The sequence below is a fragment of the Pipistrellus kuhlii genome, unplaced genomic scaffold (assembly GCF_014108245.1).
Source record: "Pipistrellus kuhlii isolate mPipKuh1 unplaced genomic scaffold, mPipKuh1.p scaffold_m20_p_8, whole genome shotgun sequence".
Classification (NCBI taxonomy): Eukaryota; Metazoa; Chordata; class Mammalia; order Chiroptera; family Vespertilionidae; genus Pipistrellus; species Pipistrellus kuhlii.
Genome location: NW_023425584.1, coordinates 36,453,235 through 36,475,484, shown reverse-complemented (window position 1 = coordinate 36,475,484; position 22,250 = coordinate 36,453,235). Strand labels below are relative to the sequence as shown.

The 22,250-nt window shown below is 41.5% G+C and overlaps 1 protein-coding gene across 1 annotated transcript in view; it reads right to left on the bottom strand.

Annotated features, from left to right (window-relative positions):
- Positions 1-22,250, bottom strand: part of FAT4 (FAT atypical cadherin 4) — a 144,577-nt gene that overhangs the window by 22,295 nt on the left and 100,032 nt on the right. Inside the window, exons 7-10 of the mRNA XM_036423774.2 lie at positions 17,755-17,932; positions 12,361-12,611; positions 6,104-10,453; positions 960-1,064 (exon numbers count right to left, since the gene is read on the bottom strand). Of these exons, the coding sequence (XP_036279667.1) occupies positions 960-1,064; positions 6,104-10,453; positions 12,361-12,611; positions 17,755-17,932 (4,884 nt within the window). The remainder of the gene's footprint in view (positions 1-959; positions 1,065-6,103; positions 10,454-12,360; positions 12,612-17,754; positions 17,933-22,250) is intronic.

Genomic DNA, 22,250 nt, shown 5'->3' with positions numbered 1-22,250 from the left:
ACTGCAAGGCATTTGGAGATGAATACTATAGTGTGAATTAAGTCAGCCTTTAAATTGATGGAATGGTCCAGCTGGTATGGCTCAGTGGTTGAGCGTTGACCCATGAACCAAGAGGTCACTGGTTTGATTCTGGTCAAGGCACATGCCCGGGTTGCAGACTTGATCCCCAGTAGGAGTCGTGCAGGAAGCAGCCGATCAATGTTTCTCTCTCATCAACATTTCTATCTCTCTATCCCTTTCCTTTCCCTCTCTTTAAAAATCAATAATTTTTTTTAATTGATGTAATGTTCACAAACCAAGGTCAAATGAAAGCTTCCTCCAAAGCTTTACTCATAGTCCTTGGCTGTTTCAGTGCCTGGCAACATTTGAGTGACACCTGGAAGGAATCCTTTCATTCATGTCACTGTGGTGAATAGATAGGTACGTGTACAAAAAAAAAGTAACAACTTTCTTCTTCAAAAGAACACCACATTAGCCTGAATTTTGATTAGTTTTGTTGATACTATCTACAAAATGCCTATAAATCCTTCTCACACAACTGTTTGAATTAATGTAAAAAACAGAAGCAAAACAAAACAAAAATCATTTTGAGGATTATTTTTAAAGATTTGAAATAGAGAATGATGCCCAATAGTGGCTGAAAGGTTTTTTCACATGATCAGTTCTAGGCTGAAAAGAAGACAGCAGTAAGTATTGAGGGGAAATGTCCTGAGAACACAACATCAAATTCAATTATCTTCAGTTGATTATTTTTCTAGTAATGATCAAAGCAATATATTCAATGGGATTTCCATAATTAACTTTTAAGAATGTTAAACCTTTGAGATTTTATTTTGCCAAAATCTCCTGTGTAAACATTTCATATCATCTTAATCACTCGGGGCCACAATAAAACAAAATTGCTAAACTGTGAGTCAAAATAGACTGACATTTTCTATGGCCAGCAGAGCCGTACTCACCAAAGGGACAGTGGCAATAGTAGGACTCCACACCACTCTGGCAGGAACCACCATTAAAGCAGGGGTTGCATTCACAGTAATTGACTGAAGATTCACACATTTTCCCTGAAAAGCATCAAGCTCATTTAAAAAATCTTATTAACAGCACCACTACATAACCATATTAGAAATCTCCCCTGAGAGATTATATCTTAAAGAAAAGGAATATGAGACCATTCTACTTGACTTGGGGAGATTGAAATTTATCTGAGAGTTCAAAATCTTATATAATTGTCCTAGTGTAAAGATATGCATTATAATATTTAGAAAATAATTACACATACATTTTAAAATAAACACTATTTTTAGGGAAATCATAAATGGTGAAGAAATTTTCAATGTGATATTATCGATGTCTTAATTTCCATTCATTGACAGGAGGGTTTCACTATTTATCTAATTAAATAGAGTTTGTTTCTATAAAGCATGACTGCACTAGTGCTTTCATTAACTGTCTTATGAAAACATGTAAGTTTTATGTGCACAATTAAACTTAATGTTGAGCACCGATAGTCCACTTCATCACCATGTTTAAAACAGTCAAAGTTTCTGTTTAATTTACTTATGTTTTTGTGGCCTGAGTATGCAGCCACAATCGTTCTGGTTTGAAATGACAAGTGTGAGTCAGACCTCATGACACTGCTCACAGAAATGTTCCTCTACTTCATGGGGTCATAAACACAACATTTTTCCTTTTATAAATAACATTGGGAACCTCCTTACAAGGCAAAGCACCAACAATTTCAGAATACTTCTTATTCTAAGGGGAAGTAATGAACATAATTACCACTATGGAAGCACAGAAATTATGCTTTAAGTATTGTAATAACGTGTCACAGGCAGGACAATGTTACCTAAGCCTGTCCAAACATTACACCAGAGGCATGCTGTGTCATAGAGAACTCGCTCCTATGGTGTTTTCCCACTGAATGTGAGACAGATTATTCTAATGAAGGGGATTCTTTTTCTTAACAAAACATCAGTATTGCCCCATAGAGAATAAATGAGACCTATTGGCTATACTTTTGATTATGTATTTGCTATGAGGAAAGTCACAACTTCTACCATTTCCCCCACTATAAGAGCATTCCTATGTGTTACTGGACTCAGTAAGGTTTTGTGCTCTTTTTAAAAAAATCCTTTTAGAGCCGAAACCGGTTTGGCTCAGTGGATAGAGCCTTGGCCTGCAGACTGAAAGGTCCTGGGTTCGATTCCGGTCAAGGGCATGTACCTTGGTTGCGGGCACGTCCCCAGTAGGGGGCGTGCAAGAGGCGGCTGATGGATGTTTCTCTCTCATTGATGTTTCTAATTCTCTATCTCTCTCTCTTCCTCTCTGTAAAAAATCAATAAAATATATATATTTTTAAAAATCCTTTTAGAGTTGCAATAAAAGTAGCATGTATTGAATACATAGATTAATATACTTTATAGATGTGGTCAGTATCACCTTTATTTTGTGAAAACATGCATGCAAACATTTACAAAATTACAGACTTCCCTTTGTGAAGCTAGAATTGGGGGGTCAAAGGGGAACCAAAAGAGTGGTTTGAGAATGAAGTTAAAATAAATTCTCAACAGAATCTGATTTTTTGCAGATATAACAATATAAATACAAACTATAAGAGAAGAAATTCAACTTGTAAGCTTTTAATTTAAAATTGTTTTTGTTTACTTATTTTTTCTTGGTATATATTAATAATTATTTAAAAATTTCAAGAAATGACTTTGGTAGGAGTCAAATTAATTTATAATTATGTTTGGAGGAAACTAGTCTTATTTGTAGGGTGTTAGAGTATGTAAATTATTTACCATTAAAAAATTTTGTTTGAGTACTCCACTTAATCAGCTAATTGTTTTACAATTAGTACATGTGAAAGTGGTTGCCATACTAGAAATGGAGATTTGAAGATACAATTTGAAAACTCTACTTAAAATTATTCAAAAAAGCCTTTTTTTTTTAATGTGAGGGAAAGATGTTATAATTTTACTTCAAATCAAAAGAAATCTCATAAACACCTATGTCTCAGGTTGGAAGATTCATGCATGCGCACTCACCCAACTAAAGTCAGCACTGCAATCCGTATTATTTTGCATCGACTTCAGTTCTAGTGTTAATGGCATGGTGATTATCAGGGAATGCAGCAGTTTGAATTGCACTAACATGCTTCTGGCAAAAATAACTTGATGTGTTGAAGCACCATGAAACAAAATCTTGGATCATTAACTTAATTACCGCTGCAAGCCAGCTAACAGTATTTGTCAGTGCCTCGAGGCTTGGAAGACACTGACAGGGCTTGCACAAAGAAAGGCATCCATGTCTTTGGAACTCAAGGAGCCTCTCCTATTAAAACTCATTAGCTGTCATATGTTAGCTGTTAGCTGCCTAGAAGAATAAACCGATCTCACTGCTTTGACGTCCATCAATGAGTTGTGCTGATATACACTATTCCTCATAGGTAGAAGGAATCGTGCTTCTGGAAGTGTAAGCTCTAAGCACCTGAGAATGGGAATTGTGGACGATGGAAATGAATGCATAACAAGAGGCTAGGTAAGATACTCGTGGAATTTCCAAGATTACAGTAAGCTTACTGTAGAAATTTAGCAAATGTCTTCATGTTCGGAGGTAGGTGTGGTGCATTGCTAAACTCCAATTGAATCTATGGTGGTCACCTGTGGTCTTTATAACAGGATGTATACCGGAGTTTCACTTGTACTGATAGCACATTTGAATGTTAGATTGTATAGAGCTGAGCTACATTTATTCTTCCCACCTGTTCAATTCAGCCAACTGATGAGGGTAGGATGATTCTTGATATCCTATAGCTCATGTATGCTTTAATATCATATACACATATATGAAATATATGTATATGTTATATCACCACAAGAATTTTTGCATTTCATATTTATACACAGAGAAGGGAGATTATGTACAACTATCAAAGCCTATTTATATCTAAATTAATTTTGCTAAAAATACAATTCCATAATGCATCTATGCTATTTATTCTGAATATTTATGCTTATAAGCTTTTAATTATTTTAGCAGAAAGTAGCTGTTTTCTGCATACTATGTAAATGTTTCCCCTTATTGTACAATGTAATAGGAAGACAGTTAATCTAAATATTCTGTTCAAACAGCAGTATGTCTTTTATATCAAAACAATGCAAAAATATCATGTTTAATAAGGGCTGCTACAGAGAAAAGCTATGAGGGGAAAAACTGTTCTGCCTATATATATAGTTTTTATTTTTATTGATTTCAGGGAGGAAGGGAGAGAGAGATGGAAGCATCAATGATGAAAAAGAATCATTGATTGGCTACTTCCTACATCCCTACACTGGGGATTGGGCCCACAACAAGGACATGTGCTCTGACAAGGAATTGAACCTTGAACTCCTGGTTCAAAGGTCAATGCTCAACTACTGAGCTACACTGGCTGGGCAGCCTTTGTATTTTAAAGCACATACAAATACAATCTCAGTGAGGCTGCAGGTGATCATGTATAATGACATACATAATCTCCATGAGAAGCTTACAAATACATGCTCATTTTCTGCAGAAATAAGAAGCATTTCAGCTACTAGAAACCTGTTTTTAACACTTTAATAGGGTAATGTATCACTTAAGGTAAACTGTCTAATTCCCTTCTGGAAAAAAAAAATCAAAATATGAATCGAGGCTTTTACCTTCTCTTATTCATATGAACCACATACTCCTCAGTATCTCAGAAAATTTCACTTCATATCACAATGGTTTCCTGGTCTTGTGGTCACTGAGGACTTAATACACGACTGCTGTGATTTTAAGAGAGTGACTCTTATCACTCCCATTGTCATAACTGCAAACGGTTGCCAAGATTCATAGTAAAATGACTGTGCACAAGCTGTATCTAACTTCATAGATCTGGAAAAATATCCTATTTATACAGTCAAATAACATAAGAGTGAGGAATGGACAATCTCCTCCTCCCTGAAATGCGAGGGCTGGCATACACCACAGCGAAAATGCCTCCAGGTGTGTGAAAGCAAGCGGGAAGGTGAAAGGGGCTGTGAACTCACTCTGGTTACCTGCTGAGCTTTATAATGCCGTGCCTCCTGATGAAGCAAACTAGGGAGAAACAATGTGAAAGGGCTCCTTCCAGGACCAGTCACGAAGTCAGCCCCATTTATGCTGAAATCCGCATACGGTGCCCTGGCTCCCACCCACGGGACTTTCCCTGATCCCTGTCACCTATCAAACGCATTCACACTTTCTCCATGCTCAGGCTGTGTGTGAACTCACTCTAAATCTAAGTGTGAAGGAGTCTGTTACACCAAAATGGGACAAGTAGCAATCTTTACTGTTACATTCCCAGTAGAAGAAGCAACTTTTTTGAGATGGGGTGAGGGGGGAGGTTAGAGGGGTGAGGGTAAAGGGCGGGTGGAGGAGTGTAGGTTTTGTTTTGTTTTTTTCTTTCGAAATCCTGAACTCCTAACATGTATATAGCCCTATTATTCATGATCCTAAGACTACAGCTCTGGTAAGACTCACATCTACCTTGAGCCACTGAGGTTTCTTAGTGATTCTGTGGCTCCCCTCTATTACCACCATTATTACACTAGCACCTCTACGAACACTACTTATTGCCATTGCTACTTACTGAGTGGATTGGTGCTAGGTGTTTTATAAACCTTATTTTAATTTATTAAAACAACCCTAAGAGATAAATAAGCATTTCACAGATGGGGAAATTGAAGATCAGTTGCAACTCTGGAATTCACTTAGGTCCCAGCTCTATATAACAAATCCACTGAGCCACCTTAGAAAACAGACTTCACTTCTCCGTACTTCAGTCTTCTTGCCTATACAAAATAATTAGCCCTGCTGCGTAGGTTTCTTATCAGAAGTAAATAAAATAAGCACAGAGCAAAGGCCTGGAACAGTATCTGGCCAACGGGAGACGCTGAAAGCACTTTCAATGCTTATACCATTGTTAAGTAAAAAAAAAAAATTACTTAAAAACAAAAAAAGAAAAAAAGAAAAGTATTCATTCCCTTCTATCGTACCTCACCTGACATGGCTAACGTCGTAGTAATGACAAGAGCCGAGCATCACCACGTACCTGTGTACCCGGTTTTGCAGACGCAGTGGAAGCCCCCGGGGAAGTTCTGGCAGACGGCGCCGTTCTTACAAGGGCTGGGCAGGCACTCGTTGACATCTCGCTCGCAGGCCCTCCCGGTGAAGCCGTCGGGGCAGCTGCAGGAAAACCCTCCCACCAGGTTGTGGCAGGTGCCGCCGTTGTGGCAAGGGGACGGGAGACACTCGTCGATGTCGGTCTCGCACCCGCTGCCCGCGTAGCCCGGCAGGCACTGGCACAGGAACGGCTGCAGAGGCTCGTTGGCCACGACGATGACCGGGAGGCTCTCGTGGCTCCGGACCGCGGGGCTCACGGCCAGCCTCCGGAGGCAGCTGCCCCCGTTCTGGCACGGCCCGCGGGCGCACGGGTCGTGGTCCACGGACTCCACCCTCACCCCGCTCTGCCGGAGGAGCACCTCTTTGATGCTCTCGAAGAAGGTGGCCGCCCCGCTGGGGTTCACGTACTGGTTGTGGCCCCGCTTCACGGCCGCGGAGACGAAGGTCCGGTTGTCCTCCTCGTAGGCCCCGTAGAGCTGCACGGCGGTGCCCAGGCCCGTGAGCTGCGAGCCCGCGATGCGCAGGAAGGGAAGGTAGTGGTTGGTCAGGAAGTCCCTCACCGACGGCACGCTGAGCCGCAGGAGGATGCTGCTGTCGATGGTGGCGTTGGAAAAGCCGGCGAAGAAGACGCGGATGCTGCTGGTGACCGCGCTGTGGACGCCGTCGCTGCTGAGGACGGTCAGGTCGAACGTGCCGTCGGTGGACCTCGGCTGGGAATGCAGGTCACACGTGCCCCTGGGGACGCTGAAGAGGCTGGTCACCCCCGAGGTCAGGGAGCAGTGGAAGGTGTCCAGCACATCGGGGTCCTGCGGCTTCACAGAGCCCAGCAGCCCCCCGGGGAACACGTTGCCGTAGTAGTTAACAAAGATCTCCACCGCCCGAGGCTGGGAGGGGTTGTCGTTCTGGTCCACCACGGTGATGTGCACGGTCCCCGTGGAGGACATCTGAGGCACCCCGGAGTCCCTGGTGACCACGGACAGGTAGAAGTCTGCGATCTGCTCCCGGTCGATCTCCCTGGTGGTGCTCAGCACGCCGGCGGTGTTCAGGCTGAAATAGTTGGTGGCGGGCCCCGTGCTCAGCAGGTAGTAGGTGAAGGGGCCTTGGTTGGGAGGGAGGTCCGGGTCGGTGGACTGAAGGGTCATCACCAGGGTGCCCGGGCGTTTGTTTTCCATAACTTCTCCTTCCCGGATGGCCAGCAGCGGCCCGTTGTCGTTTATGTCTTCCAGGGTGACTAAGAGAGTGGCGCTCCCTGTGGCGGAGGGGGTCCCTGAATCAACAGCCAGCATGGTCAGGTTATAGACGGGGAGGGTCTCTCGATCCAGCTCCGCAGTTACCGTGATCTGGCCCGTCTGCGGGTTGATGGAAAAGGCGCCGTTTTCGTTCCCTGACCCGATGCAGTAAGAGAACCTGCTCCAGCTGGGGACCGAGTCTGAGTCAAAGGCGCTGACAAAGGTCACGTGCGTTCCTGTCGGGACCCCTTCGCTGATCTGAACGCTGTAGACATTTAAACTGAAGATGGGCGGGTCATTGGCATCGAGCACAGTGATATTCACAGTGACCTCATCTATGTCTGCACCCCGAATGCTGCCAAAATTCTTGGCCAATACCTTCAAAGATACCCTTTCTTCTTTCTCTCTGTCAAGAAGTCCAGACACGTAAATCTGTCCAGTCTTCTTATTGATCTGGAAACCCTTCTTCCTACTGTTTCCAAAAATCAAATAATGTACCTCCCCGTCAACGCCCAAGTCCCGGTCACTGGCAAAGACTTCTCCAACAATCGTACCTCTAGGAGCCGCTTCTGAGATTTCAAAATAGTAGAGTTTGGAAACAAAGCGAGGCACATATTCATTTGTCCCTTTTAATTGTACATTAACCGTGGCAAAACTGCACCTTTCCTCATCGGGGACATTGAAAGCTTTCACAGTGAGGTGGTAGCTCTGCTTGGTTTCAAAATCCAAGAAGCCTTGAGTGGTGAGGACGCCCGTGTTGGGGTCAATGACAAAGAGGTCGCTGTCAGATGACTGTACAGTGTATGCAATCACAGCGTTGGTGCCAGAGTCAGCATCCGTTGCATTGAGGTGGATAACGGTGGTCCCGCTTGGGGCATTTTCCAAAACAGTGGGGAAATACTCCTCAGGGAGGAACACTGGAGAATTGTCATTCACATCGAGCACATTGACAGTCACACTGCAGTAACCTGTCCTTGCCACCCACCCGCCATCAGTAGCACTGATAGTCATCTCATGTTTCTGGCAGAGCTCGTAATCAAGAGCTTTGGCTAGCGTCAAGACACCTGTGGAGGAATTGATGGCAAAAATGCCCTCTTCATTTCCGGAAGAAATGCTGTATCGAATCAGGCCATTCATCGCTGCATCTCTGTCTCTTGCAGAAACCGTTCTGACAACGGCCCCAGCGCTGTGGCTTTCTGGGATGGTGGCACTCATGTGGCTTTGAGAGAATTCCGGAGTGTGGTAGTTTTCCTCCGTGACAATGATTTGAACCGTTGCTTGGGATGAAAGTGGAGGGTTTCCTTTATCCTTGGCAGTGACAGTGATCAGAAAGTTTTGATTCAAGTCAGAGATGAGGGAAGACGCTACGGAAATCCACCCTGTGTTATTGTCCAACTTAAATTTCCCCAAATGATTTTCACCGGACACAAAATACTCCACTTCAGAATTCAACCCGAAATCTTTATCGTCTACTGCAGTAACTTTGATTAACTTGGTACCAACTTTCACGTTTTTGGTGACCGGAGTGAAATATTTACTTTTAAGAAATTGGGGTGCATTGTCATTACTATCCACGATGTTGATGGTGACGGTGGTCTCGCTGAGGAGGGAAGGATTACCTCGGTCGGAAGATGTCACTATGAAACTGTGTCTGTTGATGTTCACGTTACTGAAGCCGCTGACGTTTTGGTATTTCAAGATCTGTTTATTGAAAATCTCTCCTGTGGTGGCATTAATCCTGAAATACTCTGACTGAGATTTTATAAAATAAACCACTTGTCCATTTGACCCCTCATCAGGATCGGTTGCGGACACCTGCGTCACTCTGGAGCCGATTTCAGCAAGTTCGGGGCAATCTAAATAATAGGAGGGCCTGCTAAATCTCGGAGCATTGTCATTGACATCTGTCACAAATATCGTGACATCTGTACTTACAGTCCAGCCGGAATCATGTGCAGAGACTCGGATTCTGTAACGGTCGGTATCTTCTCTATTTAAAGGTCTACTAATGACAATATCCCCTGTGCTGGGATTAATGGTAAATGGGAGGCTCGTGTCCATGATAGAATATCTGCTGATGGCATTTACCCCAGTGTCTTCATCAGAAGTCGTGACACGTGTAACTGTGTATCCTAGTGGGGAGTTTTCAGAAACATGGGCACTAAAGATCTGAGAAAACCTTGGGGCATTATCATTTTCATCTAAAATGTGAATGATGACCTTGACTGAGCTGCTCTGAGAAGGGGAGCCTTTGTCTGAGGACTTTATGGTGAGCACATACTGGGACACCTTTTCCCTGTCTAGAGGCCGGATGCTTCTAATTTCCCCAGTGGCATGATCGATGCTGAAACTGTGTTCTTTGTTGCCATTAACAATATCATAATCTAACTGTCCATTGGGCCCACTGTCCTTGTCCGTTGCTGAGACAGTAAGTATTTTTCGAGGAGAAAGGTTTTCCAATATTTCAGCTACGAATGGATCTTCCTTAAAAATCGGGGCATTATCGTTGACATCTAATACGGCTATGTCGAGTTTCTCATAAGAGGAGAAAGGAGGGAAACCTCCATCTCTGGCCTCTATCCACACCACATACTTTTGCATCTTTTCAAAATCCAGAGGCCGACTAATGGACACCTGCCCCGTTAACTGATCAATCTGGAATGTGCCGCCAAGGTTCCCACTTGCGATGTAATAAGACAAAGGTTCCCCTCTCAGGGAGGACCCCGTGACAGTGGTGACCTGCGTGCCGACCGGCTGGTTCTCAGGAAACATGAAAGTCTGTTCTTTGGCCCTGGCTTTGGGGAAATCTGCCTTGTTCACAAACCTAACAGTCACCGTGGTGGAATCCGTCTTTGGAAACGAGCCGCCGTCTTTCACATGGACAGAGAATGTCACTTCCGAAGCCCCATTCAACGGCCCGGCTGCCATGATAGCTCCCCGCAGCGGGTCGATGTGAAATTTCTCAGAGTTTCTCCCCGACAGAGAGTAATGCAGCTCAGAATTGGGTCCGATGTCAGCATCCGTGACTGTAACCGCAAAGACGAAGGCACCTAGGAATGAGTGAGGGTGCAGTGAGAATCACGGGGAACCCAAACAGAACATAGGGTAGTAGGTGAATGCATAGAAAACACTATTTCTACCTGATGTAATGTTATTTCTCACAATTCCTAGGGGAGGATGGTACCTCCTCTATTGTCCCGGAAGTTGCAAAATCAAATCGTCTTTAGGGACTGACCTGCCATTTCCTAACTAAAGCCCATGCGGTCTACTGGATTTAATATTCTGCAGTATGCCTTTGAGAGGAGCACAGGGAAGAGCAATGGCTAATCCTTCCGAATTATAGTTCCTGGGAGATCAATCTGCACATCATACCACTCCCAGCCCACAGGATTGTAACATGCACTGTGCTAACAGCTGTGCTGTTACCCCATGAAAAAGATAATTGTTTTTTTATGTATTAAAACAGTCTCAATTACCATATATGTAATGATGACCACAAAAATAATATGCTTAAAAAATCACTGTTGATTCCTATGTCTATTGTTTTATAGTAAAATTCTTTTACTTATGAGCTGTTATGCCATGAAGACAAAATGTAAGCATAGATATACATATAAGTCTATAATTCGACTTGAACAATTATAAAGTAGTAAGAAATAGGAACTGAGAAAGAATGGACCCAATGTGGATTCCAAAAGTCAGTGCTTGGGACGAGTGCCAACAAAACAGATTGTAGGAAAAATATGCAGGGGAGCTGCCAGAAGGACATGTTTTTGATATTCTCATTCAGAAATCTTTCCCAAACCTGCACTCCCAGCCCTACCAAAGAGTCTGTGACAAAACAGAAAAGTCTTTTATTAAAAAAAAAAAAAAAAAAAAAAAAAAAAGCCAGTGATCCTGATTAATGGTGTCTAATGAGGAAAAGATGCTGGCGTGTCCCTCACTTTGTGTAGGAGATGGATATTGCATCACCGAATACTAGATGTGATTAGAGTCATGTCTGCCAGCATCATTTCAGCTAAAGGCCTTAAGCTGGGACTTACAACTTTGATATCAACGTTTCCTTTTAATAGAAAGTTGGCAAAATTTTATGGATATTATACCTTCAATTGGTATTAATTATACATTCTCGAGTGCATAGAAGATCAAAGACCACTGAGAGGAGGAATCCTGGATCCATTTCTTTCTTTCTTCTAATTAAAAATATTTTAAAGCAAGGAAGATTTAAATGAATCCTGGTCTTTAGTTGTGTTTATTCTCGTTTGAAAACTCATCTCAGAAACTGCACATGGCAGATGATTTGTGTGGTTCTGAAGAGAGTGTGCCATTCTTTGCAAAAAAAGCAAACTAAATTTGAAAGAGATGCAGAATGATAAATGCATGCTGTCAGCATGAAAGTGGCTCATTAATGGCTCCATAAACTTACTAACAAATAGACCTGCAACCCTCAAAACTGGAATAAAATTTATTAATGATAAGAATTAATTAGAATTATTCATTCATTAAACATTTAAAAATCTACCTATGAAGCATTAAAGTAAAATATTCATTTTCTACCCACGAATATAGCTGAATTCTTATCAATTCCAGATAATGTTCCAGGCACTGGGATATGGCATGAAACAAAGAGAGACCTGTCCTTCCTCTCAGGGAACTTACAAATTAGATCTCCAGGCAGAACCCCACCTGACTACAAGTCATATGTATTTTAATCACCTAATAATATTCAAGTCCTAGTAAGAAATAGTACTAGGAAAGATATGGCCATTATAAAATCTCAAACACAATTGGTTGATGAAGAAGGAATTAATTTTTGAGATTCAATGTTCCTTTAGTTTTGTTAGGCAAAACAAGTTGAATTTCAGAGGATTTGCAAGCATAGGCTATATCAAAGCTATACATGTAAAAATGAAAGGAATGTGTTTTATAGGACATGTCTAATGCATCATGTGATTACCTGGAAGAGTGGGCGATGGGATGTGTGTGACATATGGGTGATGTTGAAATCTTGGTGGATTGTCATTGACATCAGTCACGGTGACCAGCACGCTGGTGGAACTGGAAAGAGGCCCCGGGGACCCAGCATCACTGGAAACCACCACTAAGGTATAATTTTCTCTCGTCTCCCTGTCCAGCAGCGCACTGGTGATGATCTGTCCTGTGGATGGGTTGATGGTGAACTGAGAGTTTCCACCGATGAGCCTATAACTAAAGCAGAAAGCAGAGATGGCAGGTTCCTTTTAGGTACGACATGATAGTACCCATTTACTGTAATTTAAAAACTGGCAGAAATGTAACCAAAGACATGACAAGTCAGATCACACAACAATGAAAAAAATACAGCTGGAAGACAAATCTTTCAAATGTTATGTGAATATCACACTGACACTCTTGATTGTGAGATGTCCGATGACCTCAAGCAGGTCCTCACAAGCTTTGTGGGCTTCTTATATCATGCAAGACCCCAAAATATACTCAGAAGACCATTGTCTTTTAAATAGAAGAGCCAGAAAGCAAAAATCAGGGCATTATTCTAATAGTGTGGTTAATGGCCAGGATCACAGATGAACATCTGTTAAATGAATCTAAAAATTATTTTTCTGCTGTGTGCCATAATGTCCCAGGGAAGAGCAGTTGAGGGCTGCTCTTTCAAGATGAAAACACTGTATTTGATACACATCGACTATCCAGAACAACTAAAGAACTGATTATTTACACAGAGACATTCCTAGTTACTAGTTCTCTCATTTTTCATTCCTCCCATGGCCATGCGGCTCTGCTTTCTTGTTGTCAGGAGAAGTAGGACATCTCCATGGATATGTTGATGCTAACCAGATTGGTTAACAGACAGGATTTTCCACTGAGAATAGCTTCTCTCTTCTTTCTGGAGAGGAAAGCTATCTGCATATATTCCTGAGAGATCTGCTAGGGAAAAAGTCCCGAAGCTTGAAGGTTCAGAAATTGGCTGGGGTCCATCATTTCTAAGGTCGGAGGTAGCAAAGAAATAGATGTCTTTAAAAGCTTTCTCCTTTAGACCAACAACGAAATGCCCTTGCTGGAATTAGGTGCGTGTTTCTGTAGTTTGGTTTGCGTTCATAAAAACATAGCAACAGCATGTGTCTCACAGGAACAGCAGGAAAAACCTACACTGCAGCCGGCAGAGTGCATGTTCCTCCCTTTAAGCTCACAGATTAAAAGACTCATTTCAGCATGTTCATCATTTTTTTAGAGAAACTATAAACTGTTGGAGAACTGGTATTTAAAAAAATAAAGGCAAAAATGGATTCCTTTCATTTGGTAGTTTTCTGTACTAAATATCATTCATATGATAAGCATGTGTCAATATAATTGATACATGATAATAATTCAAAGTCTAGACTTATATAAACATAGTATATATAAGTCTAGACTTATATATACGTAGTATATATACATAGTATATATACAGTAAATCCTCATGTAACACCATTGATGGTTTCTTGGACACTGATTTTAGGCAAAACAGTAAAGAACAAAACCAATTTTACCGCAGACTAATTGAGACAAACAAGTGTTAGGTTCCCAGGACATCTTATCAATGTTCTAATAAAACAACCTGAAGGAAATGATGCTACTCAAGGACCTGCTTTAATCTATTATAAACCATCTATGTATTTAGTTAAGTGGTAGATGGACTAGTAGAGACATGGATAAGTGGGTAAAAATTCTGTCCTCAAGCTTACATCCTAAATGGAAGGAAGGCATGTAGGAAAGTAAACGCAAACCACGGCGGTTATGTATAAGTGCTAAGAAACCGCGCAGAAGCACTGCTCCAGGTGTCCAGAAGACAGAGAACACCTTTGACTGGAATGATTAAAATGAAGCCTTCTTTGGAGGATAGTAAATCCAAGCTCCGTGCTAAGGGGGTTGCCCATCTTACAATAATGTTGAAGAGGGAGAAAGAAGGTGTTCTAGGCCAGGAAATTGTCCCTGTAAAGGGCCAGGTAGTAAATATTCTCAGCTTTGCAGGCTGTAAGATCTCTGCTGTGGTACACAATTTAGTATAAAAGTTGCCTCAGCCGATAAGTAGGTGAATGGGTGAGGCGAAGCTCCAATCACACTTTATTTACAAAAGCAGACCCTGAGATGAATTGGGCCTGCTGGCCACAGTTTGCAGAACCCTGGCCCAGGAAATAGAAAGACCAGGACAAAGCCCTAAGGCCAGGGAAGCACAGATCCTTTTCCCAGGAGCAGAAGGCCATCTAGTGAAGCTGAAGGATTGGCTATATGTGGGAATCCATGGGGGATCCTGGGGCTGTTTATGCAGAGAGTGCAATATGGAGACAGCAAACGGGAGGTTGAAGATTCCGAGGAAGGAACAGATCCTTGTGAAAGCTGAGCCACTAGATGCCCAGCTAGTTCATATTGCTGCCACTGCCCTGTCACTCCCTGAGTCAGTCTTTGCTTCATTCAAATAACCTCCTACATCGATAGAGGAATTTTCATAAAGGGAAACCAGTCATGTGATTACCCAGCTAAAAACACTTCGGTGGTCTCTCCCATTAGGTGCAGAAAGAGATGGGAACTGTTCCCTTGGTAAACAAGGCCCTTCCTAAGCCACTCCACGCTATGAAGAGCTTCTCTGATGGGATGCTTCTGCATGGCTCTTTGCCTTTGTACCTGTTACTGTCTTTGTCTAGCATGCCTTACACAAATTACTTCTCTTTCTTTCTCCAAAATCATCGGTTACTTGAAGCTTCTACTGATTTCCTCAGGTCGCACTAACTATGCTGTTCTTTCCACCCTTCTGTGCTTAAACTATACTTGTTATAAAGTACTATCATTACAAGATTAAAAAAAAATTACCTCCTATATCACATTATCCTCCTATGGGATCATCTAATTCCTCAGAACTTAACATCATAGTAAGAGCTCCAAAGTTATACAGTATAGTATAGTATAGTATAGTATATTGATTGGAGGGATAAGAAACCAGAGCCAGGAAAGTAAGATAATTTTTATTGTAATAGTCCAGGCATGATGTAATTATGGACAGAACTAGAGTCTTGGCAGGAGGAATGCGTAGAAAAGAATGAGTATCAGAAGCATTAGAAAAGGAGAAATATGAGTACTTGCCTACTGACTAAGTAGAGGAGAAATGATAACCCATAGCCATCAAACATGGATGAAGAAGGTAAGGCAACAAAATTAAGAGGAAGGAGAATGCCAAGATGAGAAGCAGGATTGGTTAGGAATTTCTGATGTGTTGCACTTATGATGCTAACAGATGCCAGGTAAAGGTGTCTTCTAGAGAGTTATTAATGTAGGTGGGGATGTCTGGGATGGAGTCATAGATAACGAATTTAGAAGTTGTCTACATTTCTGCATAGTGTTTTGTGTGATGGAAAGGGATGCTTTTCTTTCTCTCTCTTTGAGGGAGAGAGAGCGCGAAAGAGAGAGTGAGAGAGAGAGGAAACAAGGACTGAAAAAATGCTGTGAGGAATGTCCAAATTACTTTGTAGAGAGAGAGAGAGAGAGAAGATCTAGTCAGCAAATCTCATGGACACAGATAAAGGCCTGGGAAGGGGGTGGGAGCAGGTTGGAGGGAGTCAATGAGGGAAAGAGGGAGTATATGTAATATTTTTAACAATAAAGTAAATTAAAAATGCATAAATAGAAGGCAAATTAGAAAATATGGTCAGAAACACAGAGTGAGAAATAAGAAACATTTATACAGACATTAGGAGGAAAACAATGCCAAAAAAAGAAAGCAGACCTGTAATGGAAATATTGCAATAGGTAAAGGAGACTAAAGACTCAGAAAGTCACTGCTCTTGATAAATTTCAGTAGAATCTTTAGATAGCATCTTTTTTTTTTTTTTTTTTTTTTTTTTTTTTTTTTTTTTTGTAAAGCAATGGAGAAAAAGCAGATTGAGAAATTGGCAAGAAAATATGACTGGAGAAAATGTGAGGTTGTAATCCACCCTCTCAAAAACATCAGGGAACAGACATTCAAATCTCAGAGGGAAGGCAGAGGAGGGTGGGAAGGGGGGGGGGGGTTAGAACCAACCAAAGGACTTACATTCATGCACACATAAGCACAACCAATGAGCACAGACAGTAGGGGGGTGAGGGCACGTGCGGGGGGGGGGGGGGGGGGGGGGGGGGCGGAACCCGGTGGCAAGAGGTCAATGGGGGGAAAAGGAGACATAGTAATACTTTAAACAAAGAATTTAAATTTAAAAACAAAACAAAACAAAAAAAAAAGTGGGGAAAAATTGAGTAAAAGCTAAAGTTCTAAAAAAATATTAGAATCATTCTTCAATGCATTCATTTCAGTGCCAGTCACTATTATGTTGCAGACATTGTGCAAAGAAGACAATATTAAGAATAAAATAGCCCTGCCTGGTGTGGCTCAGATGAGTATCATCCCATTTACTAGAAGGCCTCATGCACCAGAAGGTTGCCAGCTGGTTCCAGGCTCCATTCCTTGCCAGGACACACACCTTGCCAGGGCACACATGGGCTAGATCCCCATTTTGTCAGAATCCCCTGTTAATTAGCACTTAAATGGTCTCACTGGTTTCTCTCTAAATCCTCTTCCTGCAATTCTGCCTCCTCCAATCCAATCCAAATACAAATCCGTGTATGTTGCTCTTGATTAGAATCCATCAATAGTTTCCCATTTAAAACACATAATTTAAAATCCTAATTCTTTACCATGACTTAAAGGTCCTTATGTGGTCTACACGATGTGGCCCCTGCCTCCCTCCCTGACCCTTTCTTCACTCTGGTCCAGACTCACAAACCTCCCTAAACACACCGGGCTGACTTCTAGCCAACAGCCCCGGATGTCCAGGCCTTCCACAATACTCACACCTAAAAGTCCTTGTCACTCTCCAGTGCATCATCCTGTTTTATTTTCAAGGCTGTCCTCCCTGTCTGAAGTAATCTTACCTATTTTCAATGTACTTGTATATCTGTCTGAAACAATGCAGTCTCAAAGAAAATGGAAACTTTGTCTTGTTCATCAATGTTATTCATATTAGCAACACAATTAATGTTTACTTAATTAAAAAAAAATACATTGAGGCCTCCTACCTAACTCAGTCATCTCTGCCAGGGGGAAGAGACTAATTACTGCCAGTTTCCCAAAGTGAGTTTTAAAACAGGAAATTAGTAACAAACAAAATGAACCATTAACCAAATCATCGCTAGGTCTAGATGGCTATTCGACAGCAGGTTACCACAATCAGGTATGTGTTAATAAGATGACATTTCTGGCAAAGTTGAGCATCATATTCATCTAATGCAAAGTCTAATGTTTAATGAGAAAAAAAAAATCAAAATGTACAGAGGAAAAGGCCCTGACCTAATGATGGCGTTGGTTGATGTGTCCGCGTCTGAGGCATTGACCAATAGGACGTCTGTTCCTGTCGGTGCATCTTCGGGAATCGTAAAGTACAACTTACTGGCAAAAGTGGGGACGTTGTCATTGACATCATCTACGATGACATTGATTGTTCCAGTTCCAGTCAGGGCAGGGGACCCTGGGGGGGGGGGGGGAAATCAAGTCTCAGATGTTTAGAAATAACAGTAATAATAATGAATTTAATACCTAGCTGTAGACAACACTCCTGGAGAGAATTTAGAAACTGTTCCACATTCAATTTCTGAACAGAGACAAGTATTCATTTTAAATTTTGTGACAAAAAAAAAAAAAAGTTAATTTGTGACCTGGTCTTTCAGTTCTTGCCTAGGGATACTGCAGAAACAGAGTTTCAACATCTTCTATTTTGAAGGTGCTGATTCGACAGGATGGAACACAACAATATCATTAAAACACCACAAAAGAGGCATGGCGGGCTTCTCTGAAATCACATTAAAATAACCCAAACCAGATCTGGAGAATACCCGGGGGCACAGAATTGCTGGCCCACTTAGTGTAAATAAAGGCGGCGTTAAGAACTGTTTTCCTAGCAGTGACTATCAACGTTAATGTCAAAATGTTCTACGGGGTGCCTGAGGCCTCGCCATCCCCATCACTGCACTAACTGATACATATTTGTTTATGGGGAGGGGGGGAAAGGCTTCCGGTTATATTTCAAAACTGTAATCTCCCACTTTCTGGAAATAACATTATGTCAGCGAGCTGACTTGGAATCATTTTTTATGCATTTACTTAATATTTAACATAAATGTGAAGCAATTCATGTTATTTCCTGTTCCAGCTCTGATATCAACACATAGTGAAAAGCCGACATTGACCAGAACCTCGGATACACTGTCCATATTACACAAAGTTGGCAGGCTCTCGTGGTGAAGGTCGGATGTCCCATTTGGTGAGATTCTGTTGTTTGTCCCCCACCTCAGAGGCAAAGCATCTGCCTTTAGTTGTGTTTTTAAGATAATTTTCTGACTTTCATTTGTGCTGGGCTCTGGACAAGCGGAACCCGGAGCATGGCACCCTGCAGGAGCTGTAGGAACTGCAGGCACCCCAGCTATTTGCAGTTGGAAGTTTGTGGGTCAACTGAAGACAATAATCTTGTCACAGACTTTGAATTTCTAACAAGGGACATGTTAAAGCTAAAGTAAATATCTCCAGGGGTATTATTGATGGCCAGTGTTTGGCCTAAATCTCTTAAATGTGTGTTTAATTATATACAACATGGCAAAATGGAAATCAGTGATCTGAATAATGTCTGTGTTTCTCTCGCTGATTGAATTAGAAAATAAAGTTAACCAAAGGACACCTGTGCATTTATGTGGGCAAAAGGGAATGCCACGGGAAGGATAATTACACGAGGTGAACTGAGGGGAAAACTAAATCAAGGCCCCTTGGCAAGGAATGGAAGGAGATATAGAGCTCTTTTATCTCTTTTACTGACACTGTGTTCTACTCATGGACTCTCAGTCTCCTCGTCTGTAAACTGGAATAATGAGACTAGAACCTACCCCAGAGAAGTACTGAGGGAATGTAACAGGCTTAGGATAATGCCGGCACAGAGTTAAAATATATGATATGTTTCTTATTGTTCTTGTAGTTGTAAAGACAAGAAAAATGAAAAATTGCCATATCAAAGGCCCACTTTTAATCTAACAAATGTCTATGTCATAGTTCTCAGGATGTTTGCTGCCCACAAAACTTTTGACTTGATGCTCTAATACTATTATTCAAGAAAACATTTTCAATAATCACTTGCTCCTAATGATTGCCTAGTAGTGTAAACACATGTACACTTAGCTCTCCTCAGTTTCACAGCTTTGTGGATTTTTTAAAGTACACAATTTTTAAATTTACACAGAGAGTTTAAAGAAGACTTGAATATTTCTGATATGCACATTGCTCGATTGTTAATTGACAATGCTTTAGCTTGTTAGGGAATAACCCAGCAACTGTCAAGCAGAGGTTTTTCTCTTGGTATACTAAAGTGTCTGATGACACATATATGGAAAACCACATAAGATGGTGACTAACTCCTTCGGTTAGGAACATGTGATTTCTTTCTTTGTCTATAAACTATATAAATATTGTTGGTGGTGTGTTTTCTGAATTAGTAAGCAGAAAAGAAATTGTTTACCCAGGAAAATATTCAGCAAATTCAATCTCACTGTCTTCATACCAGAGGATATCTCATTTTTCTGGAAGGTTTTAAAAGCACACCAGTGACAGCAGATGATTCTGGCTGGAAAGCTACCCGGCAGGTGATCTCCTATCCACATGGGGCCTCCTCTCAGGCACAGAACCATCTTCAGGGTCCCCTTGCTCCCCTTATTAGCTGCCACAACCCACTCCATAAGCTCATGGGTTCTTCACTTCCTGTTCTCCTCCCACTTCACGAATGGATAACTCTAGAGGCACAGTCTTGCCCACGGCCTCACTTCCTTGTCACCTGAGATGTGGATGACGGTCTTATTTTCTCTTTTTTCACTTTTGTAAGGAAAAACTTACAAAGGCATTGTTCTAAATTTCTGCTTTTTACTACAGTTTACCTAATCTCTCATTTGAATTCTGCCTGCAAGATTTTTCACTTTTATTACTGGGGGCAGAGCCAGCCCCCCTCCTCCCACCTCAATCCCAGCCTTCTAACTTGTCTACTGACAGCATGAGCTCTGAAGTCACTGCCTCTCAGCTTGAGTCAGGAAGGCAAGGTCTAGAGAGAAAATGGGAAAGCCCCTGCTTTCTAGAGAGTAAGTCTCATTTCTGCAGCACTCTTCCCAGGTGGAGGACTTCCTCTTCTCTGAGGGCTGAGTGATGAAAACTTTCGTTGTTTTTGTTTGTTTGCCTCTTTTTGAACTTTTCCTTTTAACTGTGTGAAGAAATGGTCTAACAAGCTTATGTTCTTGGTTCCCAACATATTTTTGGTTATATTCCATGTGAAATGCTGCATAATATTTACTATTACTCTATCTGCACTCCAGTACTTTCTGCTGGCTCAAGACTGATATATCCAAGTGACTATTTTTTATCTCCTCCCACAAGTTACCAAAGGGCCCAGCATTTATAAGCCCAAAACTGAAATAACAATCTTCATTATTACACTAGCCCATATATCTATAATAATAAAAGCATAATATGCTAATTAGACCGGATGTCCTTCCAGACAACCTTCTGGACAAGGCCGGGGCTGTAGCAGCGGGATCGAGGCAGCCGCTGAGGCTGAGACGGAGGGATCCAGGCAGCTGCCAAGGCCTATTCTTGCATGAATTTTGTGCATTGGGCCTCTAGCTTATATATAAATTGAAATACATCTATACATATACATGTATACATACGTACTTATATATAGGTGTTATTCATTTAAAAGGCATAGCCTATGAAATAGGTATTATTATTAAAATTTTAAAGTGGAGAACTTGAGACAAAGAATTTAATAAATTTATTTGCATTCAGACAGAGTGGACAGTGAGAGAGCCAATTCTGAACTGAAAAAAGTGTCTTCTTCATTCATTAGACCCCAATAACACTATGGCACTCATTGCAGGTATTTCACTTATTATTATTATTATTATTATTATTATTCCAATGCAATTCTGCTATATCCTTTATTAGGTTATAAGTTAGTTGAGAGCAGGGAAAATTCTGTGTGTGTTTTTTAAAATATATTTTATTGATTTTTTACAGAGAGGAAAAGAGAGGAATAGAGAGTTAGAAACATCGATGAGAGAGAATCATCAACCAGCTGCCTCTTGCACACCCCCCTACTGGGAATGTGCCCACAACCAAGGTACATGCCCTTGACCGGAATTGAACCCAGGACCTTTCAGTCCGAAGGCTGATGCTCTATCCACTGAGCCAAACCGGTTTTGGCAAATTCTGTTTAATTCTTCTCTCTCTAAACCCATAATGCATTCTATTAGGCTCTGTCCTTTATCTATATTAACTTTTCCTTTGATTCTATATATGGGAATCTGGTCTCATAACTACATGGCTCAAAGTTCAAAGAGCTGAACACTTCTGGAAATACACATCTGGGAATATAGCCCTTAGCCTAATACTAAAGTCAAAGAACTAAACTGCAGACAAAGGTCAACATTTTGGAAATAGTTGACTACTTATAAACAGAGGGTCCCAATTAATTTTGAATCCCATGAGAAGAATCTGAATGCTAAGGGCCAATGTTGAGCGTGGATAGAGCTGATAATTATGAATTATATAGGTAGTGGCATAACAGGGCGAGATTGTTCAGTTTCATCTGGGACTACTTATGAGAACCAGATGCAGTCAGAAAAAAAGAGGCAGGATGCAAACACAGACTCCTGGTAGAGGACAGTGAGCCAATGAAAAGGGTAGGAGATACAAATGAAATAACAGATCAAGGCCTCAGAATTGTAGACATGTAAAGGCTAGGAGCATGCAGTGGACAT